Below are 13,047 nucleotides of genomic sequence, written 5' to 3'. Positions count from 1 at the left end.
TTACTCAGCCTGCTTGCTTAAGGACAGATAGAGGGAGTGGGCAGTTGGCGGAAGCAGGGTTGTTTTTTCTCTCTAGCTCTGTGCCTTGTTTGTCATGTACATGGAAAGGACTTGAACAGTCCTGTGAATGGGGATAGATTTAGATGGTTGCACTCAGAGTAAATTACGGCTCCCAGTTCACCCTGCCCGGTTTCCCCGAATCTATCTAGAAGACCCTTGATGGGCAAGTTGGGGAGGGAGGGCTGAGGGCCCAGGCCTGTGACCCTCAGAAGGGGGATGGGCCCACAGTTTCCTATTGCTGCCAGATCAATCTTGACACATGCCCTCTTCTCTGATACTTCTTTGAATTTTGTCCTTTAAAAAGCAATCTTGTTTTATAGGAGCTTAAGTCAGAAAAGGAGGCCCTGAAAAATCCAGGTGTCAGAAGTGCAGAGAAATGACCCGAAAATAGGGCACATCTGCAGTGTCTCTCGAATAATTAAATATAATAGTAAATAACAGAATGGATGTAGATTTACCCCATCTGCTGAAGTCATGCAAAGAAATTATTTCATCACAGGCTGGGAAGGCATGGAAAAATCGGCAATCTCTACAACAGATTCGTTCTCCACAATTTAAAACCTGCCAGGCCAGCAGGCTTGGTTTCCCCAACTGGCTCAGTTTGCAACCTGGAGTCTGATCCCAGGCTTTGTGGGACTGTGTGGCCTCTATAGCTCCCACACAATCTGCCCTTTTAGCATTAAAGATACCCCAAGATGCTGGTCCGCGCACTGACATCCCTCCCACCCGGATTCATGACTCCAGTAGAAGCTCTGAAGTTAGTGTTTCATTTGAGACATCTCATCTTTTAGGCTCTCTTCTTCTTCTTTTTTAATATTTTATTTATTTATTTGACAGAGAGAGATCACAAGTAGTCAGAGAGGCAGGCAGAGAGAGGGAAGAAGCAGGCTCCCTGCCGAGCAGAGATCCCGATGCGGGGCTCGATCCCAAGACCCTGAGACATGACCGAGCTGAAGGCAGAGGCTTTAACCCACTGAGCCACCCAGGCGCCCCTAGGCTCTCTCCATTTGAGAGCACAGCCAAACACTAATAAAAGTACTGACCGCTGGGAGAACGGTGGGGCCATTAAAGAGGTCGGGACTGTAAAGAGATTTCAGAGTCCTGGGTGACCAGTTTATTAGAAAATTACTCTAGAAAGGATTAGAAAATGTCTTAAGCTGCTTACAATATTTTTAGGAACTAGGGTGAGAAGATGCTATTTGTGTGCAAAATAATCCCATAAAGGAATTACCTTTTTTTTCCTTTAAAACCTCCCGTTTATATAATGACGTCTTGTAGCCAGCTGCCTTTACTCATCTGGCAACTTAAAGATTTCTTTTTAGTTTCTTTGATATAGAAATTCCTTACCTTTAGGTCTGCCACTGGGCCTGTTTAATTGGTTTTAAAAGAAAGCCCCTCCATTGCCAGATCGGTGGTTTGTGATGGAGGCCGTGAGTGACCAGCAAACCTCGGCCCCTGGAGTAGCAGAGAGGATGCAATTACCTTTCTGTGTTCTCCAGAGGCTTTAGGGGCTCAATTTATGAAAAGGATAACTAGCTCGTTGCTATTTCATGTGTGAAATTTTAATGAATTACTGGCAGTCTTATGGTTTTCTTTCTTTCTTAATTTTTGAAAAAACAAAAAAACCCAAAAAAGCCTCTTTTAGAATTTTTAACTAATAACCCTAACGAGTATTTTTGATTAGTCTGTCATTCTTGTTTATTGCAATTGATGGATTTTTACTTTTTATAGAAACACTATTTATGCCCTCGGGAGGTTTTCATTTTATAATTAAAATGCTCTGCAAAGCTTGTAGGTGTGCTCCAAGTGAATGCTCCTGTGTACACACAAATCTTTTTAGTCCTTAAAGGTAATTACATCTGACAATAGGAAATGCCAGAATGCTTATTTAAAGAAGGGAAAGGTTTCCAGTGGGAGTTGAGGGAGCTTTCATTGTAGAAAATCAGATGCTTTACAGTATTATAAGCTCTTTCCCTATAGACAGCAGGTATAAAGCCTCAGGGCATGAACCAAGAAAAATTTGCTTTTAATGCAAAAAGGGGAATAAAAATGAAAATAGATGCACCTCTTCATTTGGTGGTCCTTTTCCGGTCTTCCCCCTCCCCCCTTTCCCTACCCACACCAGATTTTACAACATTTTTTTCCCTCCGGTGTTTGTTTGCAGCTGTCTGCCTTGTTACAATCAGTTGTTCCGTAATCACCTCATGGGGGCTTCTCTGGAGACTCAGTCCGCTGCAGTGCAGGGAATAGTCTCGATTAACGTGGTGAGATTGCCATGGAGACAGATTGCCTAGTGTCAGGTCTCGCATAGTGTTGGGAATTTACAATCCCCAGACGTGTTTGTGAGCTGGACAGTGTAGTTAGCAGGGAGGCTTCTGGAAGTCATTTCCTCGGTCCTTTGAAGGGTAGCAGTGTTTGGGAAAACCAGCTTTTGGTTCCTCTCTGGGCAGGAGCTGTGCTCTCCCACAGATGCCTGCTGCTTTTGTTCCTGCTTGTTGCTGCTTTGTTCTCGGTCTGAACGGCTGTTGTAAAAAATAATCCTGACTGCCCGACCTTTGGAATATAAACTGGGAAGAGCTCCTTGTTTAGATGTTGCTTTGTAGGTGACATGTTGATGCTTTGATTCATAGAATTGCTTAAGAGAAACCAGAAAGTCTGCTATAGGTTTTGAATATTGTTTTAGTAATAATATAAATAAACCTGAAGGGGACTTGTGTAGCTGCATTGTGTTTTATTTTTCAACTGAGTACAACCACAAAGGTATTATGAAGACCTCAGGAACAATAATCTCAGAATAAATAAAAATATCTGCACAGCCTGAAGAGTTGACAATTTGTTAGGGAGAGGGCAGGGTAAGAGATGGACCTTAAACGATAATACCTTTTGTGGTTTTTTTTACATATACTATGGTAATTAAATCTCTAAAACAATGCCATGTTAAAGGCATTATTATTATTGTTTTTTCCTTTACAAAAAAGCAAACCAAGAGGTGAAACAGGAGATGGGCTTGTGATTAATTAGATCAGCTAAAATGTGTGGCTTGGCGTCCTGTCATAGCCCTGGGGATGTTACTGTAGTCTGCTGATCACTTTCAGGGTACCTTGTAGCAGCGTTGGCTGGCTTGATGAGCCGCGTTATCCTTGGGCAACTGTGGTACTCAGTGACTCTGTGATTCCTCAGCAGGACAAGAGGGCAGATTTAGGATCACTTTCCGCCAGTTATAGGGTTCCGTCCCTGGGCTCCTTAGCTCCCTCCAGCCTCATGGTGGCCCTGGCTCTCAACCATGTGGAACCAAGGAACACGGGGACTAGGTCTCTTCCAGCTGTGTCTGTATCTCACCTCTGTACTTGGGGCAAGTTGGTATAGGATAATAAGACCATGTTCTGCCTGGTTTCTGGTCTAGTACCATTAAGAATTTCACCTTCATCATGCTTAAGCTGCAAGATTAAGTTTGTGCCGCACTGCATTGCTCTGTTCACAAAGTTCAGAAGGTAGCGCTGAAAAATTAGAATATGCTCATAACCCAAATAGGGGAAAGATCACGAGAATGTTCGTGGAGGATTTCTCTGGAGAAGGAACCGAATTGAGGGGTAGAGGTTCAGAGCCTTTCAGTTTTTGTGTATGTAATCTGTGGTTAGAACAAGATAGCTATATATATTTAAGCAAAAAAAAAAAAAAAAAAATTCTTGGGAACTAGAATATGGTACTGCTTTTATAGCCTGTGGATTTAGCAGGCCGTAGAGAGTATAGATCCTTTAATTGGAAGAAATCCAGTCTACGCACTAAGGTCGCTGACAGATGTTTTAAACCAGGAATTGGAACTGAATGAAATATTGATTTGGTTCAGGTTCAGTTCAAAGGCTACTCTGATATTCTGGTTTTGTTTCAGGTCAATAATTTTAGAAAAAGCGTAGGTACAGTACAGTCTAGTTGAGCTTCAGAAGAAAAAGGGGTTGGCTCAGCCTTCTACTCAGCAAAGGAATACTTTATTCCAGGTTTTGCTTCAAATGGAAATGTGATGCAAAAATGAAATCACTGAATGTTAATTTTATTTGACAGGGAAGCCTTCCTGCCATTTTGTAATTATCAGGTGAGATCACAAAATCTGGAGCAGCAAAGCTAACCCGTCACAAAGTGTTTTGTTTATATTGAGACAAATGTGTACAGTTTCAGGTGGCTTCCTTGAAGCATGATATATACTGTTAATGAAGCCACAGATGAGGGGATTCAGGTTTCTGTTTGTTTGTTTCAGAAATTCCCTTTGTCTTAGAGCAGTTGTCCTGGGGACTTTCCACAAAACGTGTTTCATGGGCTGAGAACTGGGTGAGGCTTGGGACGTTGCAGACGTTCACGGACGGCAGCAAACTGAGTATGAAGTTGGTGGTAAACATTGTGATGGAAAAGCATATTTGGTTTTGGTTTGCTTTCCAAAATGATGTTTGAGAGACTCAGTTGGGCCACATGGTTTTCACAGACTCCTTTTAAAGCAGTGTCTTCACAAGGTGATTTTCTTGCTGGGGCTAGGCCACTGACCAGCCTGAGACCTTCGCTTTTGCCCCTCAGTTTGAACAGTCAAGTTTGGTAATGCTGCCTTCAAGGGCCTTGACAAGCACCGCTCCGCAGACCCAGAAGTGGTACGTGCTGGTCTGCAAACTGAGAGGTGGTATGCAGGGTCTCTGCACGGTATTCTGGGTTGGCTGCTTTTTCTTTCCTGGGTCTACTTGACATCATAAGAAATTATTCTATTTGAACTCTCTAGTTGAGCCAATTAATTCTGCCCTCCTAGGGGAGAGGATGGTAGTAGAATGTGTTTTTGTGCTATGTCTGTCAGAGCTTCTGGGTCCAGGGCTATCCTGGTTTTCTCCTTGAGATTTGGAGACCCTCAGATTCAGAGGATTAGGGCCCTGCAGTGTTCTCTTTGGTAGTGGTGAATTTCCTTGATTTGGCTGTTTCTCCTAATGAAACAGTAACCTAATTAATTGGTAATTAGGATGCCTCAGAAGTCTGTTTCCCTGGGAGTCAACCGCTAGATAGAATATGATTATAGTAAAACCCAAGAATATTCCCCAACAAAAGGAAAATGTACACAAAAAATTCTGGATGTCACTGCAAGCTCTATTAGTTAAGAGGGGTTGGAGGAGGGGCTCCTGGGTGGCTCGGTTGTTAAGCATCTGCCTTCAGCTCAGGTCATGATCACAGGGTCCTGGGATCGAGCCCTGCATTGGCCTCCCAGGGAGTCTGCTTCTCCCTCTCCTCTCTATCCATGTTCTCTCTCCCTCTCTCTCTCTCTTTGGGGGTGGGGGGTTGGGAGGGAAGAGTGGTTGGTGGAAGCCGTGTACTTAAGTGATGCATCATGAGAGAGGGAGTATTACATAGCCCTCTTCTTTCTTACACTAGTTTTGGTCAATTAACCACAACCTTTCTTGTCAAATAGAGAGAACACAAGCCCCAACGCTCTACAACAGCTCTGACTGTGTCTTCTGTGTCTTTGCATGGGAGTGGCTATTTTTGGAACTCTTCCTGTAGAGTTACTTGCTGAATTTCTTCAATCTCCAAATCCTCTTGTGCTTTGCAGGAGAAGCTGTGCCCGAGGATGAACAGATCAGTGCTAAGGACCAGAAGACCCTGGAGCCCTGTGACAACACCCCCATCATAGACAATATTGCTCCTGTTGTCGCTGGCATCTCTGCAGAGGAGAAGGAGAAGTACGATGAGGAGATCTCCAGTCTCTACAGACAGCTGGATGATAAGGTCTGTAGCCTGAGATTATAGTCCTCACTCTGGCTCTGAGACTAAAGGTGGCAGGTCCTGGAGCTATTGGCCAGAAGCAGCTTCAAGCCCCACGGGGCTGATGTAGGGGGGTGCAGACTGATGTTATGTCTGTCTTCTTAATATCTACCCTAACTCTTGATTGGGGAACTTGATTCTTCCAGAATGGAAGCTTTCATGGAAGTCTGACTGGAAGACTGGAGAGTTGGTCTAGATAGAGAGATAGTCTTCACTTCTAGACGTGGGACTGGGGCTCATCACTGCGTGCGGGTGGGGATGGCGTGAGTGTGCATGATCTTTGTTTAATTATCTCTTCTATTTTTCTCTGGGCCTGTTCCTCACCTCTTGAAAACCTCAAGTGTAGTGCCAGCTGTAGCGACAGTGTGGTGGCTCCTAATGTTAAATGTGTTCTGTAATCATGTAGCTCTCGGGCCCTGGGACGAGGAACCATGGAAGTGGTGTGGGGTCGGGCCCCTTGTCCAGTATTGGTAAATGTGTTTTCAGAGGCATACTCTTGAATGAAATAGTTTGAACATGCTTTTAGGGTTGTCTAATTTTATGGCAGACTTTTGGGGCTCAAATAGTCATGTATATTGCATTTGCCCAAGTTGGACCAAAGGAAAAGAGACCTTGGAGAACACTGTTCCTCTCCAGTTAAGGTTGGGCTAGGAATCCTGGAGGCATAGGAAATTAAATTGATGTCTCATGTGACCTCAGCATATTGCCCTTGGAATATTCTAAATCCTTTCAGTTCATTTCATCAAGGTTGTTGATATTTTTAGTCTGATTTAATCTTTTTTGCTGTGGTTTGGCTCAGAGTGCTTGGGGACACTTCTGGTTTAGCCGAAACCGCTTTATTATGAGCACATGGCCATTAATCTTACAGGCCTGTATATTCTGAGTAAAGCTCAGTCTGCACCACCTTTTCAAGCAAAATGTGAAGCAAGTTCTGTTTATCTAGGACTCTGGGAATTTGCCTTGTAACCACAGCATTAAACTGGGGACACTCCTACCCTTTTGGTAGCCTATTTGATGAGATATTCACACCTTTGAGAGCTGGGTTAATTGCCCTCAGGCACTTGACATACTGTTATCCTTCCATTTCTAACCAGACATGATTATGCAAAACCTCAAAGTAAGAGAAAAAGGAGATCAATAGTAAGTTAACAGTATATGCAATTTCTTGATTTCTCTAAAGAAATGGTATTGTTTAAACATACTGCAGTTTTCCTTTTCACTTTAGAAATGATGAGTTCACGTTAGTAATCCTCAAAGATTTTTGGATAAGGGATGATAACCTGATTCTACACTTTGTTTTCTATAAATAGACTCCTGCCCTGGTTGGAATTGGGGTCATTTCCTTTGGTAGCATAAGGAGCTTTCATTGATCCAACAGAGACTGTAGAGTCTTCAGTGTCGCTTCTGAAATGTAGTGAGGAGGACTGAGTGATGAGTGAGGAGAATGCCAGGCCTTGGAGATATTCAGGTGGTAGCTGGCAGAGCTGACCCTAGCGTCTCTGCCTCCTGATGACAAGTGTCGGACACTTCCTGTTATGTCATTTTCCTATAGCATGTGCTTTGAAGATCCTCTAAAGCACACATTTTGAGGTTAGCATCTGTGGTCTCTCCCAGGGGTTGCTGGGATCTGAGAGAGTACTTAGCCCACACGCCTCAGCCAGGGGGACCCCAAAGCTGGTAGTCTGACCCTAGTGACTCTACCCATGGACTGCCTGATTATGTCTCATCAGCTGTCATTCTTATTTGTCTTCCGCTTAAAGGTTCTAGAAGGTACTTCATGCTTCTGACAAGATAGGTAGTTTGGTACCTTTGAGAAAACACAAGTTGAGACAGGGTATCTTTAGATTATTGAGTAGTGGAGCTGAAAGTATCTAGGTCCCGATGAGAAGCTAGCCCGGGGAGTACGTGACTTGCCCAGTTTATATCACGTGTAGGTGGCAGAAGTGGAACAAGGCTGTGTATCTTCTGGTTCCCAGGGCTGTGGACATCCTGTGTTGGTCTTAGTAATTTAGATGAGGAACTTGTCAACCCTAATGAATCTAATTAGAATGTTTTGGGAGAAAGACCGCACAGTCTCCCCCAAGCTGTTCCTTCTGCCCCTCTGTGCTGGCCCTCCAGGGGTCTCAGGATAGTTACCATCAAAGGCAATACTGTGTGATGGAAAAACATACACTTCAGAGTCAGACCTGTGTCTTAATGATGCTGGGGCTTGGACTGATGAATGGCCTCCCCTGCTGAAGATGTTTTTCTCATTTGCAGCTTGGGGCTCCTATCTGCGTCCTCCAAAAGTTGCAGTGGGGATTAAAAGGTTCTAGTGTGTAGCAATTGCTCAATAAATAGTAGTTTCTTTCTCTTCTGGGTTCTGTTTACTTAAGGGAGAACACCATCCTACGTGGCATCGGGGGGTGGTGCAGAGGTGGGTTGCGAGCAGAGTTATAAGAAGAGCAAGTTGGTGTTGGCCCTGTTTCTTTCACTTCTCATTTCCTCTAATACTAGTGTTTTATTGGAAATATGTGAGAGGAATTAAGTGCAAGTAGAAATATGTTGAACCTTATTCCACTAATTACCATTGCAATGAGGACATTTTTTATAATTAAGGGTGGCACGTGACCAAGGGATGGCTCACCATTTCACATGCAAGCAAATTTAAGAACAAGAATATTTTCTGACAAGTGCTTTGAAATCGGTTGTCTATGGATTAAGAGTCAGCATCAGAGGGAGCATGTTCTAAGGAATGCACTCGAATGTGTAGATATAGACAGCACAGCACATTTTATTATGGAAGTTTTGAAAGCATTTTAAGATTATGGTAGACTATGCTAATTCTTTGGAGAAGTTGCCTTAACAAAGGGTAAGTGTAGTCTTGGAGGTATCTCTGGTATAAGTCATTCATGTTCTTACAATGTAATCCTCGTTCCTCATATCCTTCCCAGATGGGCTGGTGGCCCTTGGTTTCTTACTGTACCTCAAAAATCATTGCACCTGGCTTTTCACCTGTCACGGAGGGAGCTGTACCTTCAGGCTTTGAAGCGAACACAGTGTAAGAACAAAGGGCTGGCTTCACCGTTCTGCCTCTCTCCTGATTTGTATCAACTTGGAGTTGTTGCTTATGTATCCCAGGGGAAGGGATGGCAGCTCCCTGATGTTAAACTCTTGAGTCTTTTATGTTAAGATGTTTAATATTTATGTGCCAAGGAACATAAACACAAAATTGTTCCTGGTAACTGACATTCTAAGTTTATAAAGTAAAAGAGGAAATATGCCCTACACAATAGTCTCCTCGTTGTGCAAGTATCATTTTTTGGCAGTTTCACTCAGTGTAATTTCCCTAATTCTCCTGCCAGAAATCGGATTTGGGGAGGAAAGTCATGAGCATTTTGTCAAAGCATTAAAGAAACATGGGTGTAAAAAGTTCAGTAGAAACAGGGTTCCCTGAACAGAGAAGAAATAAGGCCAAAAGATGTTCTACACAAAGGAAAATGAGGGAGAGATCCCATAATCCTGATTTTAGGACTTTCTTGCTCCATGGGTCAGTCAGTCCGATTTAAATGTATGCATACACAGGACCAAATAGGCTAGAGAATAGCCCACGGTTCTGCAACCCAGACCCTTGAGTTCACCCCTGTAACCTCACCTCTGGAAAAGCCAGAAGGTGCGGTGCAGGATTTTTCTGGGCTGCTGGGAGAACATCTGGGCGGCACCAGGCATGCAGGAGGACCTAAAATACTGAATCTGACTCTGCGTGGGGTTTGGAGCCTAGAAGTGTTACCAAATAGGATTTTTCTCCTGTTTTTAAGGGAGGGGGACCATAAAGCCAAGTTGTTCTTCGCAGGCGAAGCTTCACATTTGCATTTGAATTCATGAAAATCTTTGTAGTGAAGGCTGAGCCCCGCTAGTGAAACGCTGTCCTGTCTGATGCTTTGCCCAAGCTGGTGGGCAGAGTCCGGGGAGAGGCAGACGCGTTTGGACCGGGCAGGAGGAGGCCGGCGGCTCTGGCTTTTGTGGCAGCGACACCTAGTGGCAGGAAATGAGAGTGACGGAAGCAAATGGCCTCTGGGGAGATCGTTTCCCACTTTAATGATAGGCCAGAAAGTAAGCATTATCGTTTCTACATCCCCCACTTCCTTGAGTTTTTTTTTTCGTTTTTTGCTTTTTTAGACTGACAAGAAAATTAACTTCTAATCAAGCGGGAGATCTGCTCATGCCGAAGATTAATTCTCTAGTGAATGTTCTCCAGTCTCTCTAAGTAAGAGATTTGAAGTGGGAATACTGGTCGCTCCTTCTGATCACAGGGCAGCATTCCTGGTCATTGATGTGTTTGACGAGATTTGGAACATGAATATATTACAGTGCAGATGGTTCGAAATTCACTGCCTTATTTTTGGTTAGCAACTTTGAATTGGGAGGGCTAGCTCCAAAGTCCCTTCCGATTCCCAAACCCTAGATCTTTGATTTCTGGATGAGGAGGAATTGCGTTCAATATGTAGGATATTTTATATCCCAGAATACCCAGTTGTTTCACCTGCTGAGAAAGGTGGGCGCAGAGGAACTTTAACCAAATCAAGATCCCAGAGCCAGTCTCTCACCTATGAGGAAGCACCACACTATTCCCTTCATCTTATCAGTAAAGCTTACAGCTGGCACTCTGGTATCTGACTGTTGTCGGGAAACCAGGATATCAAAAATGACATAAGTAACCCAAAAACATTAAACATGATGTTTCGTTTCAGGATGATGAAATTAACCAGCAGAGCCAGCTGGCTGAAAAGCTAAAGCAACAGATGTTGGATCAGGACGAGGTAAAGAATGCAATAAATTTTTTTTATGAAGTTCTCTTATTACTCTTTGTTGTTGATGTTTGTTCCAGAGATTTAATTTGCAAAGAATTTTTTCAAAAATCATTGAATCATGTGGACATTTCCTGGCAGATTTCCTTTCAGGGCCTCTTTAAAGCTGATTTTTGAAAATAAATATCTGACTTCGTAATGCTCTGAGGTTTTTGAGAGTGAGTAGCTCGTTGCTACTCGTAGTCTTTGAAGAACAGAGATAAAGGAGTTTGGTGGTTGGGCAAAGGTGATTCTAATTCCTCATACCCAGTGCCCAGCACTCCTATTGCTTGCTGTTTAGTTTTTTCCCAGCTTTGAAAACCAGCTGGTTCGGGTCTTTGATATACACTATGTACTCATACTATCTTGTAGGAATTAAATAACCAAAGGGGAAAAAAAAAGTAGAGATGGAGGGGACAGGAAGACAAAGAGGAAGGGGGTCCAAGTGCTTACATAGTATGTGTTTGGTACAGTAAAAAGGAGCCAAATTGTTTTCAGTCTTTCCCTGGATGGCATTAATATCTGTAGTGAGTGTCTTTATTGTGATCTGTTTTGCCAAGTATTTCACAAATAGGAAGCTAAGCAAAGGGTAGATAGCCAATCTGTCAAACATAGATGATTAGCGGTTCTCTTGCTGAGCACCATCGAAGTATTTTTTCTCTTTTGTGCTTTAGAGTACTTTCTGCTTTGTTGCTAATCTGCTATGGATTGGATCACATCATATAATTCTAGGTGGCTTGGGTTCAATGTCCCCAGTCCCAGCCTTCCCACAGAGCAAATTCTCTCTATAGCCATACGTTTTTTTCCTCTTTGTTTTCCTTTGTTGCTCCAGGGCAATGATTGTGGCCCTTGTCCAAATACTTCCCTTGGCAGGGAGATCACCTATGCTTTTGCAATCAGATCATTTTACTTTTTTATTTTTATTTTTTTAGAAGACTTTATTTAGGGGGCACCTGGGTGGCTCAGATGGTTGGGCATCTGCCTTCAGTTCAGGTCATGATCTCCAGGTGCTGGTATCGAGCCCCATATCGGGCTCCCTGCTCAGCGGGGAGTCTGCTTCTCTCTCTCCCTCTGCCTCTCCCCTCCGCTTGTGCGCACGCGCTCTCTCTCTCAAATAAATAAATAAAATCTTAAAAAAAAAATACAAGACTTTATTTATTTGACACAGAGAGAAAGAGATCACAAGTAGGCAAAGCAGCAGGCAGAGGGGGAAGCAGAATCCCTGATGAGCAGGGAGACCGATATGGGACCAAATCCCAGGACCTCGAAATCATGACCTGAGCCGAAAGCAGAGGCTTAACCCACTGAACCACCTGGGCGCCCTAGAGCAGTCATTTTAAACTGATTTTTCTCTTAGCTTTGTTTGGGTCTTCCATCTGCTTAATGTTTCCTGCCTTCTTCCTCCCATTCTATGCCTTTGCATCTCTAACTTGGTACAACTGCCTGTGATAAACTTACTTTATGTAACAGTTAAAACTCAATATTTTTTTTCTATATTGCCAATTTTACATAGGAATGTCAAAAAATAAAATAGGCAGGAAGATCATGAAAACATCCACAAGCCTAGTCATTCACTTTTAACTAATGTTAATGTTTGGGATATATCCTTCCATACATTCAAGATGAATATAAAGAGAAGTTGACAGTTGTTCTTGTATGCTGTTTTGGTTGACTCTGAAACCGACCTATTTACAGTGTGGAATAATGATAATGTTAACAACCATGGAAGTATTACCATTGTCCTCAGAGATGACTCCGTTCATTCTTTGTTCAGCATTTGGAAGAGCCAGCAGCAACAGAGTGTAGAAATTTTTTTTTTTAAGATTTTATTTACTTATTTGACAGAGAGAGATCACAAGTAGGCAGAGAGGCAGGCAGAGAAAGAGGAAGGGAAGCAGGCTCCCCAGTGAGCAGAGAGCCCGATGTGGGACTCGATTCCAGGACCCTGAGATCATGACCTGAGCCGAAGGCAGCGGCCCAACACACTGAGCCACCCAGGCGCCCCAAAAATTATTTTTTAAAGATTTATTTATTTATATATTTGACAGACAGAGACCACAAGTAGGCAGAGAGGCAGGCAGAGAGAGAGAGAGAGAGAGGAAGCAGGCTCCCCGCTGAGCAGAGAGCCCCATCCAGGGCTCGATCCCAGGACCCTGGGGTCATGACCTGCGCTGAAGGCAGAGGCTTTTAACCCATGAGCCACCCAGGTGCCCCAGAAATTTTTGATTTGTAATCAAGTCTTTGAGTTCAGCCTATGCAGCTTTAAACCCAAATAAATAAATAAATAAATAAATAAAAATAAAAGAAAAAGAAAGATTTTTGAAACCTCATGCTATTTTAAAAAAATTATTATCTAGATATACAGTGGGATTTC

At 43.2% G+C, this 13,047-nt stretch overlaps 1 protein-coding gene across 1 annotated transcript in view; it reads left to right on the top strand.

The window, feature by feature from the left end:
• The window catches only part of KIF5C (kinesin family member 5C), a 153,652-nt gene that overhangs the window by 97,986 nt on the left and 42,619 nt on the right, over positions 1-13,047 (top strand). The window contains exons 12-13 of the mRNA XM_059394320.1: positions 5,636-5,811; positions 10,578-10,646. Of these exons, the coding sequence (XP_059250303.1) occupies positions 5,636-5,811; positions 10,578-10,646 (245 nt within the window). The remainder of the gene's footprint in view (positions 1-5,635; positions 5,812-10,577; positions 10,647-13,047) is intronic.

This window comes from Mustela nigripes, chromosome 3 (assembly GCF_022355385.1).
Source record: "Mustela nigripes isolate SB6536 chromosome 3, MUSNIG.SB6536, whole genome shotgun sequence".
In the NCBI taxonomy this organism is placed as follows: domain Eukaryota; kingdom Metazoa; phylum Chordata; class Mammalia; order Carnivora; family Mustelidae; genus Mustela; species Mustela nigripes.
The sequence above is the reverse complement of the archived record's forward strand: the minus strand, read 5'-3'. Positions and strand labels throughout refer to the sequence as shown.